Here is a 20,635-nt window from a genome sequence, read left to right as displayed (position 1 = left end):
TATTATGAATAATTGTTTTTTTTTGTATGCCTCATTTATTTTGACCTGCTGTTCACATATTATAATGTTTTTTTCTTTCTTTCTGTATGTTACATATATTATGTCTGATTTCTTCTTATTTGTTGTTTATTTTTTATTATTATTATTATCTTATTCAGTTTTGTGTGTAAAATTGTAGTGTAATTTGTAAATTTGTAGTGTTTTTGTAACGCAGTCTTTACTCCTGGTTGAGTGTTAGAGAAGGCCGTATGGCCTTAACTCTGCCAGGTTAAATAAATCATTATTATTATTATTATTATTATTATTATTATTATTATTATTATTATTATTATTCTCTGCATTTAGTCCAGAATTCTACGTCACATTGTAAATCAATTAACTCGTCCTGGAACTGTACTATCACTGATTGTACTAAATTTACTATGAAAGGATTAACAAAAAGATTAATATCACTCTCCATACGTCTAAAATCACTAAATCTGTGTTTTGTGAATTCACATTTGAGTCGTTCCAGTACAGAGATAAAATTAACCATATTTTGTTCAGGCACCATACATCTCTTCACAAGTTCACCATCCGTGAAGGATTTTAGTGCCTTAGCTAATTTCCAACAAATTACAGAACTTGCTCCTAAACATAGACTCTGAATTGTTCGACTCTCTTCAATGTTTAGCCTTTCATGAAGTGCTTTCAGTTCTTGAAACTGTAGTGCTTCTGAAAAATTATTTCATCATAACATGTATTTCTGTTGGAATAAAATCACCACAGTAGTAGTAGTAGTAGTAGCAATAATAATAATAATAATAATAATAATAATAGTAATAATAATAATAATAATAGTAATAGTAATAATAATAATAGTAATAATAATAGTAATAATAACGTTGGTATATGAATACATATTACAGAAAACAACTTCCCTGTCACTTCGGGATATTCTGGATGGCAGAGCCTATAATGTCGTTTTATGTTGCTCAGTAGTATTCCTGACAGTACCTTACAACAAATTGAACACTTTACATTTTCACATAACGCACAACAAAAACAGTCTTCCTCCCACACTGTACGGAATGATCTTTTGCTTAAGAAAGGTTTTGACTACCATTGTCCCGCACTGTTCGTGCGTTTACTAAGTACTTGAACTGCCTTCCGCAGTCATCCGTCGAGCTTCGAACGAGGAACAGCACGCTCTACATTCGAAGGTTGTGATTACAGAACGTAATCGGGAGTCAAAGAATGAGCATACCTGGGTTAGATGTTGTACAGAAAGAAAGGGTCTCTCCTCTTGCTTCATATTGACTTACATTACTGATCGGCTGTGAATATCACTAAGCCACTTGTGAGATTTATTTGAGTGCTGTCCTGAAAGTACAGTAAAACGGCAACAACTTTATTCTGACTACTATATCTTTTTATTGCCAAGATTACGAAAGCATGGGCATTCTGTCTCCGTAAATTCACAGATTTTCATTGTCCAAAAGTGGGAACATTTCCCTCACGTTTGTTGTTTAGGTTTTATATTTTGTTACAGTTCATCTTGAAGTTATTTTTAACTAGTATATTAAATAATGCGCACAATATTTTTCACATTATTAAAATTAAATCTCGGACACGAGTAAACTGCTTCACTAAGTTAACTGAACACTGACTTTCTGTTCTATAGTAAGGAGGAGTGGGTGGAGAAGTAGAACCTATACTCTTGCTACAAACACACTGTTCGTAAGTGTAGTCGGGTAAAAAATATAATATTTAAATTTACAAATATAAGAACATATTACGGCAGAAAAATTCTTTTTTTTTTTTTTTTTTTACAAAAATGTTAGTTTCGTATATTTATATAGTATAGATAAATTGCAGTGTTCTACACGTTTGTGTATACTTGTAAAAGAAAACATAAAATATAGAAATTACAAATGGAAGAAGTACGTTATATTTTATACATTCAGACTTCCTTTTAAATTCTTGTACTGAATTACGAAATATACATTGTAATTATATCGAAACGCAGCATTGTTAAAATTCGATGTGTGTTCTTCCGTGTGATATTATTTGGCCATATAATAATTCATAGCGTATTCAGGAATGCTTTTAATGCTTATAATTTTTAATAATTATTAACAATTTATTTATTTAATCTGGCAGAGCTAAGGCCAGTAGGCCTTCTCTTCCGCCCAGCCAGAGTCTAATTCTAATTGAATACAATTGCTTACATTATTATTATTATTATTATTATTATTATTATTATTATTATTATTATTATATTAATATCTAGATCATAAAACAACATGAAAGTAAATAATGAAAGTTGGATAAGTAATGTTAGTGTGACAATAATAAACATTGGTAAGAAATAGTGATAATAATAATAATAATAACAATAACAATAATAATAATAGTGAGATAATTTAGATATTTATCTGTGAAATATATAACAATGAAACATTGAGAAACCTGAAACAGCTATTATTGTTAACAAGAATTGTTAGAAAAATATTTCGTTAATCTATTCTTAAATTGGTTTGATGTCTGACAGTCCCTGATATTACTCGGTAGGGAATTCCAAAGCCGAGGAACAGCCACAGTGAAAGAAGATGAATATGAGGATGTTCGGTGGGAGGGAATGGATAAAATTGAGGAGTGTTGTGATCGTGTGTCTAGGTTATGATGGGTGGATAAATTTTGAAAACGAGACGCAAGATAGACAGGAGTGGAGAAATGCAATATGTGAAAGAGAAGAGAAAGCCAGTGGATTTTCCTACGATCTTTTAGACGGAGCCAGGACAACATTTCGAGGGATGGTGTTACGTGATCAGCCCGGCGAATATTGCAGACGAAACGGACGCACATATTATGAACACGTTGTAGTCTCTGCGCCGAAGTAAAGGTTAGGTCAGTAAGCAGAATATCACAGTAATCGAAGTGGGGCATCACGAGTGTTTGCACTAACATTTTTTTTTGATGGAAAAGGGTAGAAAATTCTTCAATCGCCTAAACGAATGGATTAATGAGAATACTTTTTTGCAGATTTCTGCAACTTGAATGTTACAATTTAAACTTTTATCCATATAAATACCTAGATTATTTACTGATTCACTGAACCGAATTTCGGTGCCGTATATTTTAATCGGGGACAAATTTGGTATGGTAATAGTGCTTAACAAACGTGAATGGCCCACAATGATTGACTGTGATTTTACTGGATTTGGTTTAAGTCGGAATTCCCGTGTCCATGTGCAGATTGAGTCCAGATCGTCATTAATTTTAGTTATTGCATCTTTTATTTATGAGGTTCGCTTTAGTTCAGCACATTAAAAGTTAACAACAATGTATTACTAACAACAATAAAATCAGACACACATTTCCACTATAACATTTGCACGTAACGGCCACTAGCATTTGTGGTTTAATCCAGCGAAACTCGTATTTTTTTTCGTCTTACACAGCTTTTCTTTGTCGTATTCCGTATATTATTAGGAAGTAATACTGGGTGTTCAGTTCAAAGTGTGTCATGGCTCGTTATATGCCGTCATGTGGCTAGCCGATGAGCCTAGAGAATTCAATCTTCCTACAATTCCGCAGAGGTGTATAACCTATGAGGCAGAGAAGTTACCTAGCAAGTACGGCGTTCATTCTGAAGAGTACGTACCGATACGTACGGTAACGCCGGTAGTGGCAGGAATGTGAACCGTTTGGAAATACGTACTGTCGGGATATGGGGAGAGGGTTAAGACGATTACTTACGTATTTGTTGACATTAACTTCGACGGTCAACATAGACACGGAGCATTTGATTTGTCTTGTGAAATGTTACCGTACGCAACCGATGATAACAAATATCCTGCGTACGACTTGCCGGCGCAAAACACAGTTCGAAAGAGGTTATGGTAGCACACAGACCGTACAGACCGCCATCTGTTGCTACGACGTTCAAGTTATACCGTACACTTTCTCAAGTTCAGATTGAAGACCGCCTTAAATAATAGGCAACTTCTCTAACATATAAGCTGAAACTCGCTTCAAATCGGTGACCCAACAACAGTGACGTCATGACACACTTTGAAATGAACACCCAGTATTTCTTTAGGATTGACTCTTGGTGAACTTTTCTGTGCGTATATTTTTCAACAAACTCTTTGACATACTTATTTTCTATTTGTTAATTGGTATGTACTATTATTAAACGCAAGTCGCAAAAAAAAAAAAAATTCAGTTTGACTGAGTGTCATCCGGAAGTTGTGGGCATAACTTATTTATTCCTATTGGAATTAATTATGCCATTCTGTGTTATTGTTAACAGTGTTTGTAAACTGAAAATCGTTTACTCATCCTTTGTTCACATGGTCTACTTGATAAAATACAAATTTTATCTGTTTTATAGAAAAATACTCCTTCACGAATAATTGTACAAATGTACTGAGCGTAGAAAGTTTTACAATCCATTTTTTCGGAAGTTCGCTTTGCAAGTAGGAATTGCAGTCAACCGATTAATTTATGCGAAAAGTATTTTAAAAAATGTAAAACTGGTGTGCTAAGTTATTTGGTTAAGGAAGACAGCTAATTGTCCTTACTAGTAGGCGCAGAGACTACAACGTGTTCATAATATGTGCGTCCGTTTTGTCTGCAATATTCGGCGGGCTGATCACGTAACACCATCCCTCGAAATGTTGTCCTGGCTCCGTCTAAAAGATCGTAGGAAAATCCACTGTCTTTCCCTTCTCTTTCACATATTACATTTCTCCACTCCTGTCTATCTTGCGTCTCGATTTCAAAATTTATCCACCCATCATAACCTAGACACACGATCACAACACTCCTCAATATTATCCATTCCCTCCCACCGAACATCCTCATATTCATCTTCTTTCACTGTGGCTGTTCCTCGACTTTGGAATTCCCTACCGAGTGATGTCAGCGATTGTCAGACATCAAACCAGTTTAAGAATACAGTAACAAAATATTTTTCTAACAATTCTTGTTAACAATAATAGCTCTTTCAGGTTTCTCAATGTTTAATGGTTACATATATCACAGAATAAATATTTAAATTATCTCATTATTATTATTATTGTTATTGTTATTATTATTATTATTATTTCTTACCAATGTTTATTATTGTCATACTAACATTACTTATCCAACTTTCATTATTTATTTTCATGTTGTTTTATGGTCTAGATCAGGGGTCGTCAGCACAGAGCACGCTGGGGCTAGCCTCTCTTACCCGCGGAAAACGCAGTGCACTATAGTGCTCTCATAGCTGCTAACGGGTGTAACCAACTGTATTCAATTAGAATTAGTCTGACTGGGCGGAAGAGAAAGCCTACTGGCCTTAGCTCTGCTAGATTAAATAAATAAATTATTATTGTTATTATTATTATTATTATTATTATTATTATTATTATTATTATTATTATTATATTTTAGCCGTGTATCGTAATGGAAAGGAACTAAGCACACGAGTCAGTAATACCGAATAATGCAACTCTTTTATTGACCCGACTGTACTACTTGTCCTGCCCCCTTGGCGTCTTGAATATGCACTGCATGTAACTAACTTCAATCCGAAGTCTGGGAGACCCGTGACCGAGCCCTAGTCATCACTCTTCCCATGACTAACTTTCGACTAAGAACGTTACCTTAGGAGTTGTTACTATAGGGATATCTTATGCGAAGTTTTACCTCTAGATGGCAGGAGCGTTCCATGCGGCGCAACATGTTGTAGGGCTATGTTATGTCATATACTACAGTTGATTACATTTTCCCGCTTGTTGGTTTTCTGTGTGTGTCAAAATTATATTTACAATTATTTTGTATAACCTAGTATTATTTAATATAATTCAATACTTTCTTACCTCGTAATTTAATTTAATTTACAATAAATACTAATGTAAACCTGTACCGGTATAATATTGAGCGATTCCCCGAGATGGGTGGGGAAATCTGCAATATGCAGAATATAGATACGAGTAAATTGAATGTTCATGAACCTAAACGAGAACTTTGAGAACGAGGTGCACGAATAAAAAAATAGGAACTATGTCGAAGGTGAATATTGCCCTCTTTAATCATTAGTATTTAAGAACCGTACGCTAAAAATGAGATATGCAGCCACCAATGTATTTCTTTTTATAGGGAAGTGACTGTCGAGATTGAATTCCTTGTATTTTTTTCTGTAGTTGCAGAAAGATGAAATGCAATTTTTAATAGAATGATAAAATATGATCGCAGCAGTATCACGATTAGTCGTGCGTTTTGTAGGTTAAGGTCATGCAGTTTTGAATACTATGTAGGATGAGTTTGAAAATTTGAAGTTCAAATATGGTTTTAATAATTAGGGTACAGTACATTAAATACATTATTCACGAAATGGGTTCCACTACGGATCGTCCTAGATAATAAACATCCCAGTTTATCGAGAGTTTACTGCAGGCGTAAACTTCAGAGACTCCTATAACTACTGCATAACTAATCTAAGCTAACATAGCTTGTTGTCGAGGTTGCATATGTTTTTATTAATTTTTCTTTTTCCTCTTACAAAATGAAACTGTAGTCAACAATTCCTTACTTGAAGTAGTTACTTTTATTTAATAGCTAGCACTTTCGAGGAGCAATTTATTTACTTATATTTTTAAAGATTTAAAGCATATATTCAGAATATTTCGGGACTTGAATGAAGACAAAAAGCTTTCCCTGGTGTTTTTATATAGGAACGTAACAAAAATTTGCCATTTTTAGTTGTTTTTAAAAGTATTTAATATATTAATACACTACGTATATCCTCAATGTTTATATACCGAAAAACAAATGCACACGCAAAGCGCATCCCTCAAAGTACACGTGCGCTATCTGTTGGTGCTAGTTCAGGATATCCCTATTACCGTCGATGTCTGAGACATGATAATCTAGCATTCAGTATGTTAAATCTATTTCAGGTAAGATCAAATTGCTGTTTCTTTCTACCTGAATGAGTCTAATGCTTCAAAGGATTGAGATGCTCTTAAAATACATCGGTTCGATACCTATGAGTGTATTAAAATTTTGCAGGGTATACTCTTTCATAAGTCTAAGCTCAAAAGTTTTTAAAACATCTCCATATTTTTAATTTTATATTTAATCCTTTGTTTGTTCTTCCAGTTTTCAGAAATGGTCTCCAGTGTAAAACAATTATTGAAAGCTTTGAGAAACCCATTAAAGCAACGTGAGGACCCGTTGCTGAGGAGAGAACCCGTTGCTGATCGCAGGGAATTCAATATTCCCCCAATTATTATTGATACAGCACCTCCACTTGAAGGAAATATGATGCTGAGATGGTTCGGAAACGATAGATTCTTTTCATATGACAAAAATGACATTAAACAACTCTTCAGAAGTAAGTAACATTTAGTAATTTAAAATAATATAATTTATGCTCGACCATGCCGAAATGTAGTAATTACACACCTGGTAGCAGTCCTTTAATGCATGTCATTAAAGTACACCTATTCACTAAAGTTCAGGTTTTCTATTATTCTCGGATATGCAATCGAAAGACGAGGGAAACGTCATGGAGGCTGGAAATCCAATACTGTCGCAGAAGGTTATGTTCTGTTACTATAATAATTAGCGTTAGTTGTAAATAATATTCAAATAAATTCAATTTGTCACCTCGTTTTTCAATTCTAAATCAATTTCCAGGTTATATCAAAATTAGTTCATGTTATTCTGTAGATTATAACAAGGTCAATGACATTATTGTTCCTCGGAAAAAATCAATACTTTCGCGTCTGCGCACATCTCACAATTCACGAGCTATGCACAAGGTCACTTCCACTCTTCAGTTAGATACGAATAAAATGAATACTTCTGAATAATTTCAAGTTAGAAATATGGTCGAGCATAAAAAGTCGTATGAAACTTGCCTCGTTTCATAAACAAACATACTCGCGTCTTAATTACTATCATTATAGGCTCGTTGCATAATGTACTATTTTGGTATTATTAACAGTACATAGGACACATTTCACTTTGATGTATGTGAGTGTGTCAGCCAATAGGGCTACAAGCTGCTGAAAGAAAATTTTTATTTTGGAATCTAAACGGCAGAATATATACACACATACATATATACATATATATACATATTTTTTTTCTCGCTATGATGATTGGAACATATCTGTAAACGAATCCTTTCAAAATTGTTAGACCGGAAAACTAATCTGGTGCACAAGAGAAGGACTAGTTGAGATAATAAAATTAGTTTTGTTTCGTTGTATGTCTGATCATGCGCACTGCCTTCTTTCTGGGACTTACAAATTATCTGTGCGACAAAACTTTTTCTAAGACTTCACATATATTTATGATTTTTCCTCATCATAAGAGAGAAAGTAGGTAAAACAATTAGGAGTCGCTTGCTTGTAATTTCGAAAGATTTCATTGCTCTCTGATTTGTTAATGGAAGATCAAGTATTGATTGAATATTTTCTATGTCACATCTTCTTAAAGGAAGAGAAGATAATACATTCAACATTCTATTGCCCATAGCAATGCCACCAAAGGGATTTGAAGAATATCACGATTAATTAATAAAAATATTACAATTGAGGACCGTTTTTGCAAAACTTGCTAACTGCAAAATTTGCAAAATTGAGATTTTGGTGGATTCGTTAACATAAGACAGACCTCTACACGATGTTAAAGGCATCTTAGTAAGATTGAATTGTCTCTCTTCATTGTAGTGTGTCAAAGTGTGATCGTTGCACCTATAACCTACTTGTTTCCATTCAGTTTTTTGTGTCTCCTGTAAAATTTTGTTTTTGTTTCTTTCAGTTAGCAAGTTTTGCAAAAACGGTCCTCAATTATCTATTTTACGAGTTAAAATTATTCAAATAAGCACATTGCAGGGATATTTTGACATTTTAATTGCTTTTACTACGACATGCACGCACATTTATATCACAGAAAGGCGTAAAAGCACGGTAAACTGAAATAACTGTTGTCCTGCTCTTCGTGATATTAAAAAACGTGAATTGAATTCTGCAGTGCTTGAGAAAAGTGACATAAGTCAGTTTTCACAAACCTTTTTTAATAATTTATTGACAACTTACACTGGTTTATGTCGATTTGCTTTTTTTCTGTATGAATTATTGTAATGGGAGGAATACCTATGTATTTTTTTCCAAGCGAACAAATATTCCGTAAGTTGTCAATAAATTATCAAAAAAGGTTTGTAGAAATTGACTTGTGTCACTTTTCCCGAGCACTACAGAATTGAAAGAGACGGGGAGTGGGAGGAGAAATTTAAAAGGTACGCAAAACGCGTCCTTCCTTGCAAATAGAGTTCGGGACTGAGAGAACTGAGTATGTGAGATCCAAGCCTATTGGCCACTTGTCTCACTCCGGATTACGCTGCTCCGCTGAAAGAGCACTAGAAATTTTTGAAGGGGAAAAGCTGAAAATGGACGTAACTACTTAAGTTGGGAAGGGGGATGCGCTCTGAAAGCTGAGTGCTGGATGGAGAAAGAAATGGCGGAAGGTGTAAGTCTGCACATTGAAAGGAACTCTGTCCTTTCGCAGTGCGGGTAGAGACGAGTAACCTCGCTCATGTAACGGGTTGTATATGGAAGCTGAGTTAGGGTATTTATGTCTTTAAGGCCCAATTGTATAAAACTCCCTGACTAAAGATCAACTTTGATCGAAGATCGAAAAGTGAACCGAGTTCAGACACTTCTTCTATTGTATAAAACTTTTCTTCGATCAAATTACCTTGGTTCAAATGCAATATAATTTCACGTGAAAAGGATTTGGCAACATCGCATAAACAGGTGAAATACGTGATGCGCGGACCATGTTATACAGGTTTGTTCAGTGTTGCCAATCTAGCGACTTTAACTCTTTTTCAACAACAATTTCTTTTAACTTTTATATTGCTTAAATACGGATTTAGTGACCTTTTTAGCACCTCACAGTGATAAAATTTAATCTTTCTTTGTTGATAATGAGAAATCTAGCGACTTTAAAACTACTTTTTGGCGACTTTCCGTACACTCTGTTGGAGACACTGGTTTTTTTGTGTGCAATGTAAATAATGGCGGACAATAAGAAGAAGGTTGATTGTTCTCTAAGTTGTTATCATGTTATGGTGTTTGATACTGCTAAACATAATAAAGCTTTATAAAACGACAATTTTCGTTTAGTAATACAGTTAATTGAACATTTATGAATGTACCTATCATATCTATTAATAATTAATGGTTGTTACAAACATAATATAATTATAGGTTATGTTATTTGATACTGCTGAACACGATAGAGCCTTATAAAATATAAGAATGTTTGTGTATTAAGGCAAGAAATTGAAAGAAATATATATAAATGTACCTAACATATCTATTAATATTAATAATAATGGATATTTTATTTGCACAATCTGTCACTCGTATATTTCGAACAGAAAAGAAATAACTGAACTTGGATCATCTAACTTAATCGAAGAAATTTCTTCAGTCAAAGTTGACTTTAGTTTGAGACAAATTAATCTCAGATTAGACTTTATACAACACAAAATTCCAAGTTCAGCTGAAACAAGGATCAATTTAACCTCTGATGTAAGATTAAATGGTTTATACAATCGGGCCTTAGGCACAATAAGTCCTGTACATATGGAAGCTGATGGCGACTATTTTTGGTTGCTGGATTAAGGATAACCCACTCCCGGGTAATGGGGAGTTGTCTGCATACTAGGAAGGCACTATGAATGAATGGTTAGTGCAGCGGCAATAATTCAAACTGTAATAAAATTTAAGACTCATAAATATGCGTTTCTGATAATATAACTGTACTTGTTAAATTGTTAGAGCGAGAGAGACTTACGTTTGTAATGGTGAAGTACTTTCAAAACTGACAAATATGGTGTTTCAAATTTCAGACTACAATGCTGCTGCTCTTCCTTTGGCTGATATGCACATGCTTGATGATATGAAGGTATACAATCAGAAGTCGCTGGCCATTGCTTTTCCCAATGCATTGGGTCTCCCATCCCTCTTCACGATAGATGTGCCGACCGTGCTGAGAGCAAACAGCACTCTTCGTCTGCTTCTAAACAACACTTCCAGTGAATCCTCCTCCATAGAAGTTTTGCCATGGAAACTAGGCGCCAGAATTGAAACTAGCCTCACGTAAGTGTGGGCTTCATTCATACCCATGTTCGAACACATAAAAATATTATTTAGTTAAAATATTTGTAACCCATTGCTGAGAACACTACAGCTGAAATAATCTAGACAGTATTCGCAGTGGCTACACGAGGTGTACAAAGTAAGATTGAAGTTATTTGAAACTTTAATAAAGAATCTTAAAATAATGGCCGGTTTTTCCAAGTATTGTTAGAAAATTTAACGACTGTTAAGCCCTAAACAGTTTGTTAATTAATAAAATTGTATATTTTCAACACCAGTTTGATTTAACAGATTGTTAACAGTTTGTTAATTTTAAATGTAGGATTTCGGGCAGTTAACTCGTTTAACAGTTAGTTAAATATGGCCGATGTCTCCACAGCTGTTCGGACAGAAGTTGCGAAATTAATATTTTGCGTCTCTCTGTAGGGAATGTTTAGCATATGACTGGTAATATAACATTTAAATAATACTTTGGACTGTTTAAATACATGAGTGTTATTTTATTTCTTTCGTATTTCGTATCCATAATAGCAATGAGGAAATATAACCTTACTTTGTAATTATTATTCAGCACGTCACCTACAACTTTCATTTCTCCAATGTTTGTTTATGGAGCGTGGCCTACTATAACAGGTTATCATTTTATGCAAGTTTCATGACTCACTCTATAATATATAATTTAAAGATTAATTTTAGCCAATCAAAAATTGTCTTACATGTGTAGAATCATTACCAACTGCTGTTGAGTAGTTAAAATAGTGCTAACAGACGTTATAGTTAAGTGTTGGTTATCTTAAACAAAATTATGTTGAACAAATGGAAAGTGCATTAACAAAGCGCTAAAAATAAACAGACTGTTAATTTAACATTCGTTAAGCAAAATTAAACATTACTTGGACAAACTGGCCATAAGAGTGTCAAACATTTAAAATGAAACAAATTGTATAAGTGAAAGAGATTTATTTATTATTATTATTATTATTATTATTATTATTATTATTATTATTATTATTTTGAAGCACACTTAATGTCATTACTTATGGAAAAGGAAGTCGGTTAAATGGCCACCGCGTCTTCGTTGGGATGCCCGTACACGGGTCTTCCAATTTTCAATTACAGATAAACGTAAACCAGGCTCAATTTCACGAATAACGCGCGTGATTTAACATAATCCCATAAGAAGAATCCAGCGACGTTAAGTCGCATGATCTCGGGAGCCCAGTTAACATCACCGTCACGCGAAATGATGAACCCTATGATCTTCTCTCTCAAAACGTCGACTGTTTCGTGAGCAGTATAACAAGTGGCAGCATCTTGCTGAAACAGGACACTTCACGTAATGCACGGAATGCTTGGCGAACGAATGACCCATTTTGATAATAAATTTTAACGATTTCTACGCGTTTTGGAACGGTGTAACATTCTACTATTATATGTCAACAGATGTAACCATGAGGAAAATATGGCTGCTTTGGCTTCATAAACACGTCAGCTGCTATATGTTAAATGTAGGACACTCTTACTGGAAGACTTTAGAAAAATCGCAATTGGAGTAAGTTATGGATGACAATAACTTGTTTGTGTGATGCTAAAACTTCATGCTAACAAGTTGTCATTGAGTCTCTGCTCGTGAGTTTAAAATGATCAAAATGACCAAATTCTAGATCCTGGAAAAAGACGAAAGGCAAACATTAACAACTAAATAATTTCCGAATATCGCTAATACATTTATTTGTCGTCTTGTTTGTCAGAATTTACGAGTAGCTGGGAATATTACAACACGTCATATTCCTGCAAGTCTAAACTCAAATTGAGAGATATATTCCTCTAGGACTTGGTTTTATCTGCTGTAACCTACTCCCGAGTCTTGTCATGGGTACAATTATGACCTCCCAGACTCTAAAATCATTGTATTTTATCATTAAAATCGGGGATTGTCTCCAATGAAACATTTGAGACTTAAGGTGGACAAAGAAAGATGGGAAGCTTTGTCCTGAATACTCATGTAAACGGTCCCAAATGCAATGTGAAGTGTGTTTAAAGAACTAGAAAGTGATTGTACAACTATTCTCGTTGTAATTTAGGGAACCGATCAAAATTCAGAACGCTTAACAACCATGTGATCTGGAAAGTGAATCTGATTTAATAAGCTGTAAAAAAAAACTGAAATATCTAGGCCTACAACTTTTAAACTGTACGTAAGGACTTTTTTTTTTACATTCTGTCGTTAATGTTCCTGTTTCAGAGATTTAATTGTATTATATAGACTAAATAAAATTAATACGAATTAAAAGGAGCATATTCACCAATAATAAAACCCATTGCAGCTGATGGTCTTTCATCTAAAAAGTAAATAGTTTTAGTTGTCATTTCTGTAACATTCAGCAATCGACAAATCTAATTAGTTTACAAGACCATAAGATACTGTAGCAGAAGCGCTCGAAACTACTGTTCGCTTTTCTGGAGGAGATCTGAGCAAGGAATGTGAGTTTTTCTCCCACTCTTATAGCCAACTTCCGACACGAAACCAGCCGGCCAATGACTGAGTCTTGTTTGTCCCATCAGCCAATGACATAACCTCATCCGCCTACTCCTTCAGAGGCGCTGAGTTACTTATCCTCTCTTGTCTTACCCCTCAAAGACCATACTATCTTCAGAACGATCCTCCCGTGAAATTTGTACAGTACGTAGATGCTTGGGCGGCCGGGTAGCTCAGTTGGTAGAGCAGCTGACTACGGACTGGAAGGTCCGCGGTTCGATCCCGGGTGGTGACGGGATTTTTTCTCGTTGCCAAGCTTTCAGAACGGCCCCGAGGTTCATTCAGCCTCCTATAAAATTGAGTACCGGGTCTTTCCCGGGGGTAAAAGGCGGTCAGAGCGTGGTGCCGACCACACCACCTCATTCTAGTGCCGAGGTCATGGAAAGCATGGAGCTCTACCTCCATGCCCTCCAAGTGCCTTCATGGCATGTGACGGGGATACCTTTACCTTTTTATGTAGTTGCTTGATTGTTATTGTTTTACATGAGTATAGTTCACTTCATGACAATATTGAATGTTTATTTTTTTTAGGTACTCCGTTAAAGAAATGAGCAAAATCGCAATCGTGACTCCATTCAACTCGATGGAACACATGGCTGCTCTGGAAAGAAATATATTGATTAATATACCTATAAAATTAGACGTTGATTTCGATCTGGAGGCACAAAATATTGCTCTAAATATGAAGCTGATTGGGGAAGACTCTAATCCAAGATTAGCACAATTGAGCACAAACACATATACTACCAATCACAAGATCACCATCATTAAACCGGCTATACAAGATGAGGAAGCGAAGCAAATTCACGTCCGCCCAGCACGGATGGTGAGTAAATTTGATTTAATACATTTTATTTCGACATAAAGACGAGGAAATTTCACCTTCATAGCGGCCGTGATGTTAATGTTAATAGAGCATCTGGCTAAGCCTTTAAATATTTGGCCCTTGAACGCAGAGTGTAACATTCATCGCCATCTGCGTTAGTGTCAAGTTTTAAAACCTTCAAATCAAGTAGGAGACGTGGACCCGCGTTGTCAAACAGAGACTAAACGGAGCGGAGCGCTCCACTAGACTCGCTGCGTGCTCCTGTGTTTCCACAGACATAAGCAAGTTCAAGATCCGATCTAGCTCCACAACTGGTTTTGGAGCTTACAACTCTGACACTACTGACGTAGACCTACGAACGAGAGGAAACTAAAGTTTAGAGGGGTAACGAATACAGCATTATTACACTGAGGGTCAAGGAAAAATTTCTCATAGATTTACCATTTTGCAAAATGTCGTGTAATGGTGATAAGTTGACAACATATTCTCGGATACTGTATAGCAAGTCATATCTTGTTAGACCACTAGAGATAAATGTCGCTTTATGCTTCTGAAATTAGTTAGGGTGCTATTCATAGACATTTCGCAGCACGCGCTACGAGCGTACTAAGCTAGCCCCGGCAATCAACTGGTTACTAGTACAGAATTCAAATCATATCCTATCGCTAACACTGGTTTATGAATACGAAAAACGCTGATCATCCACCGGAAGTCCACACCTGTGGACTAACGGTCAGCGCGTCTGGCCGCGAAACCAGGTGGCCCGGGTTCGAATCCCGGTCGGGGCAAGTTACCTGATTGAGGTTTTTTCAACCCAATACGAGCAAAATCTGTGTAACTTTCGGTGCTGGACCCCGGACTCATTTCACCGGCATATTCACCTTCATTTCATTCAGACGCTAAATAACCTAGATGTTGATACAGCGTCGTAAAATAACCCAATAAAATAAAATAAATAAATCCACCGGAAGCCCGCGCTAAAATGTCTATGAATACGACCCTTAGTGTTTTGCTAAATTAATATCGAAATTGTCCGTAAAATTTCTACTTTAAATATATCGTTGACAGCTTTAAGGTCCAGAACGTCTCAGCTGTGACAGCACTTTTCTTCCGGTTTAGTCAGTTCAAGGAGTGTGGTCGATAAGATAAATAGATCTGCGTTTCAACAACAATTGTGCTTTGATATAATGTTTCATGGATAATCTTTATCTTTTACTTATATCACAGTCTAGTATATACAGTCGCGAAGCTCAATACGTAGTAAATATGCAAACATTAGGTAGTTGCTCACCACTAGGATCGCTAATATCGCCTCATTACAGGCAATGCAAAATAGAAAAGTCACAGTCTATTGTTTCTAGCACCCTCAAAACTCAAGCTTCGTGACTGTATATAGTAGACTATGCTTATATACTGAACAGAGCATTGTTTATTGTAGCAGTATAACATAACCTCAATTCTGTGAGCTATAATAGCATGATTTACAATTTCAGTGACTAGATTTTAGAGATTTTGTACATTATATTTTATCTGTTTTCATCAGTTTTCCGACTCAGAGTTGCCTTTGAAGTTCTGAAGTGCCACAGATTAGGGCTAATACAATATTTATAATTTTACGTACAGTAAATTAGATTTGCAAGAAAATTGTTGCGAATATCTATCACTAGATTAGTTTTAATAACAAGACTTACTTTGAATTTTTATTTAGATGAGAGACACGTTTGGCAAACTTCAGACTGGAATTGCCCTTAATTTAGAAATAGAAACTGAAGACGAATTTTTGGATATGGAGTTGCTTCGCCAGGAGCTTCAGGGCCGCGACTTCACATCTGCTCTCGCTTTTATTTGGGCTCGACGGACTATCAATAACCACAACGTTACTCTGTCCATCGACGAACATCAAAGTACTGCCAATGCTGTAAGAATTGAAGGAAAATACGGTAAGATACATACCAAATGTTGCAACATACTATAACTGTGTACACAAGTTCCGTTCTCACAATTTCTTGTTCTTTGTCGACTCCATCTTTAAAAGAAGGATTAAATATGTAATTAATTTCTCGTTGCATGTAGTTCACGTATCAGACGAAATATACTTCGACTTCAGCCAACTTGAATTACTACATTAGTGTGATACTTAAGTAACAAGAGACTGTCGTAGCACTTCGCTTCTGTACACTGAGTTATGTCCAGGGGCGGCCCGTCCATATGTGCTACAGTGCTACAGCACAATGATAATTTTTGCTCAAATAATGTATTTGCAATACCATAGTATTTGATCTGCCATTCGACAATTTCCCAGCTATACTGTACTGAACAAAAGAGTGTTAAAGACACAACTTTGAGTTCTATACGGAACACCTGCCTTCCGGAATATAGATAGAGCTGTTCAATTGTTACGATACATAGCCTCCAACAATTCACAGGATCCATTCTGTGAAGTAACACTGTCAATAGAAAAGACTATGATATCCAAGTTGAAGGGTTTAACACCAGGGTAATTGACAGGTTCTGCAGTAGGAAGGAACGTCGTATGGATTTCATATTTCGTCACTAGGCGAGTCTCAAATTAAGATAAATACATATAAGTGTGTACAGTAGGCCAATATAGAAATTGTAGCACATTCATTATTTTGACCACCAGCCGCTACTGGTTATGTCTAATATGTATAAGATCGGCCAGATCTATCCTATTTATTCAGGTTTGAAATGATTTCTTTGGTCAAGTGAATTTGCCATAATGTAACATTTCAAAAGCTACCGGCGTAGTTCAGGCGGTAGGCTTGATTGGCTGCTAACCCGGGGCTGGACTCGGGCGAGGGTTCGATTCCCGCTTGGGCTGATTACTTATTTGAGTTCTGTCCAACGTTTTCCCTAATCTGAAGGCGAATATCAGGTAATCACATTATCAATTCTCGGCGTAATTTTGATAAATATGATCTCACGCCCAATCCTTCAACATTACATAGCCTAGTTGTTGACACAATATCGCTAATAACAGTCCAAAAATATTTCAAAATACTGTCTATTATTTATATGTGCATTATTTATTCTGGTGCAGTTAGAATTTAGAACATTCTATTGAAATTAACATGGCTCAAGCAAGTAATGCATTTTATTAATTAATTAATTTATTTATTAATTTATTTATTTATTTATTTACGTACTGTATTTATTTATTCTGGTGAAGTTAAGGCCATCAGGCCTTCTCTTCTACAACACCAGAATTACAAAAACAACAATATACAAAAATAAAAATCACACTATAAACAAAGGAAAGCCACACAAAAATACACACAGGTTCCGGTCACACAAACTTTAAATGAGTGATTAAGCATCATAATTAATTATATCCTAATTAATTAACGAACATATACAACATACATGCACTTTTAATTTAGAGTAAAAAAACACAAATTGACACTTCCAGCAATACCTACAAATAATTAAGTAAGACAAAATTTTATAATTTAATTTTGAATTTTGATAAAGTCCGGCAGTTCCTGACGTCATTAGGTAACGAATTCCAGAGGCGAGGTATTTCTACAGTGTAGGAGGATGAGTCGCTTGAGAAACTTCTTGCCCCAGCAACTAAAACTTACCCTAGTAACGCCGCACTTCGATTATTGTGACGTTTTGTTAAGTGACCTAAGTTCTGAATTGTCAGTCAAGTTACAGCGAGCTCAGAATATGTGCGTCAGATACGTGTGCAACATCCGACGATATGATCACATATCACCGTCCTCCGCAAGTCTTTCGTGGCTCCGACTTAAAGAACGCAGAACTTTACACTCTTTGTCTTTACTCTATCGAATTCTGCACACCTCAACACCAAATTACCTTTCGTCTCGTTTCTCCTATCTATACTCTAACCACGTCGTAAATACCAGATCATTTATCTGTGACACGCTAAGTATACCTGTTCATAGAACATCTTGTTATTCATCATCTTTTACAGTATCCACCTCGCGTCAATGGAATTCCTTGCCACAAAGTATTAGGGGCTGCAAGACAATAAACACCTTTAAAAACAGCTTAAAAGATAATCTTCTTAGCATTTCACTCCAATCTTACTGATTTAAACTATCACTGACTACATTGTTACTTCATTCTTTAGACATCATCCTGATAGTGCTGTATTTTCAAAATTGTCTCATAATCTCTTCCTGTTATCTAATATTATTTGAAATATATTAACATTCTATGTATTTTAGCTTAATTCTGCTACACAGTTTACTTCAGTGTTTAATTAATAGTTCATAGTATTTTGTTGTTTAATTCGTATATAACTCTTGTATACATGCAACTCTCACTTAATCAAATTGTTGAATTCTTTGTAAGTTCATGCATATGTATATACACTTTTTGCTGGTTGAGTGGAAGAGAAGGCCTTACGGCCTTGACTCTGCCATCTAAAATAAATTATTATTATTATTATTATTATTATTATTATTATTATTATTATTATTATTATTATTATTATTATTAAAGACTTTGTGTTAGAGAATAGAAAGAAGTGCTTGATGCGGTTTCGAAGAGTTGTATGAAATTGAAAGCCCAATAGCAGATAATTCGGAGTAGAAGTATGCATGATTCTAAATAGAAGAGACAGTGAATGTATTGTACTGTTAACTTGTATAGCGAACTTTCATTCATTTCAGTACAGTTGCGAGTCTAGCGGGATATTTTGTTACGAGTATATGGATTCTTCCGACAGAATGGAAAGAAAAATACAGGGTGATTCATGAGGAATTACCGCCATTTACGGAGCTTAATCCCGAAGATGTCATTCTTGTAAACTCTTTAAGGCTGTACATTAGGAAGCAGAATTGAACTGTAAAGAATCAAGTTGCTGGAAGTCGTGTGATCTGTAACAATTGCCGTGAAAAGTGCGTAAGAATAATGTAATTTTTATTTAACAATTGGTGGGGAAAAAAATCTGTACAAATCAACTAAGAAATTAACAACACATTCGTAGCGTCAGAATACTAGCCAATTAAATAAAGTATACTTCTGAATAGTTCATTCTATATTTGTAACGTTCTTTTACTTTTAAAGCTAAAGAAAAAAGTTTTTTTTAACAACTTCAAATTAGTGTAACTCTGAAAATATTGAGAATTGGATACACGTTTATATGATAGTTTTTGCTAATTATATCTTCAGAAATAAGCTCCGTAAGTGTATGTATTTATTTACACTGCAAGTGGGCAAGCAACCGGTGGCAGTGGTATACACAATATAAACAATACACAATAAAATTACAATACACAATACACTTACGGTCTTACTAATAAAAACTCTATATACAGACGTTTAACTGTCTTATACTTATACAATGAGTAGCTCGTTTATAAGTCGTGTGTAAATTCCTTACTAATAATCACTACATATATCGTGTATAACAGTATAACTGTTACACAGCTACGTCATAGTTTCGTCATTACTTCGTTACGAAAGGTAATAGAATATCTGGGGTTCTCTACTGCATCCGGTAGAGCGCTCTAGTGTGGCGTGTTAAATATCGATAGTACAACTGGCTCTAATCGATTACCACACTACAAATTGGTCAAAGAGTATAAGCTACAGCAATATTATTCTAATAATTCTATGATGTTTGGTTTGTTCTTCTGTGGTTACAAGGTAAACATCATCATAAAATGACAGTCGATACGAACAGCTATTAGAGGGACTGCCATTTTTTCCCTATATACAACGCTTAAACAAGGGTTTTCGTATATATAACTACTGCAAAGCAATTCCCATTGTATAGTTACAGCCTGTTTATACGTCCATAGCTTATTCACGGTTTATTAGTTAACGTTTTCTATCTCAACTCTGCATAAGTCTCGTATAAAAACTACACACGGTTTATTAGTAAGACTGTTATACAATACACAATAAAATTATACAATACACAATACAATTTAACACAATAATTACAATTAATAATGTAACATAAAATAACCTAATTTTACATATGTATAGGCCCTACATAAGTTTCAATAGTCTTTCACTTCACTCTCATTTCACTCACTGTAGTGGCACTATGATGCATTTCACTGACACCTTAGGACGCATTTCACTCACACTATAGAACACATTTCATTGACGCTATAA

The 20,635-nt window shown here is 35.1% G+C and overlaps 1 protein-coding gene across 1 annotated transcript in view; it reads left to right on the top strand.

Moving 5' to 3' along the window:
* Positions 1 to 20,635, top strand: part of LOC138707538 (vitellogenin-1) — a 66,458-nt gene that overhangs the window by 26,340 nt on the left and 19,483 nt on the right. The window contains exons 11-14 of the mRNA XM_069837080.1: positions 7,135 to 7,369; positions 10,904 to 11,153; positions 14,224 to 14,518; positions 16,227 to 16,458. Coding sequence (XP_069693181.1) covers positions 7,135 to 7,369; positions 10,904 to 11,153; positions 14,224 to 14,518; positions 16,227 to 16,458 — 1,012 coding nt within the window. The remainder of the gene's footprint in view (positions 1 to 7,134; positions 7,370 to 10,903; positions 11,154 to 14,223; positions 14,519 to 16,226; positions 16,459 to 20,635) is intronic.

This window comes from Periplaneta americana, chromosome 10 (assembly GCF_040183065.1).
Source record: "Periplaneta americana isolate PAMFEO1 chromosome 10, P.americana_PAMFEO1_priV1, whole genome shotgun sequence".
Taxonomy (NCBI): domain Eukaryota; kingdom Metazoa; phylum Arthropoda; class Insecta; order Blattodea; family Blattidae; genus Periplaneta; species Periplaneta americana.
This window is presented reverse-complemented; position numbering and strand designations above follow the sequence as displayed.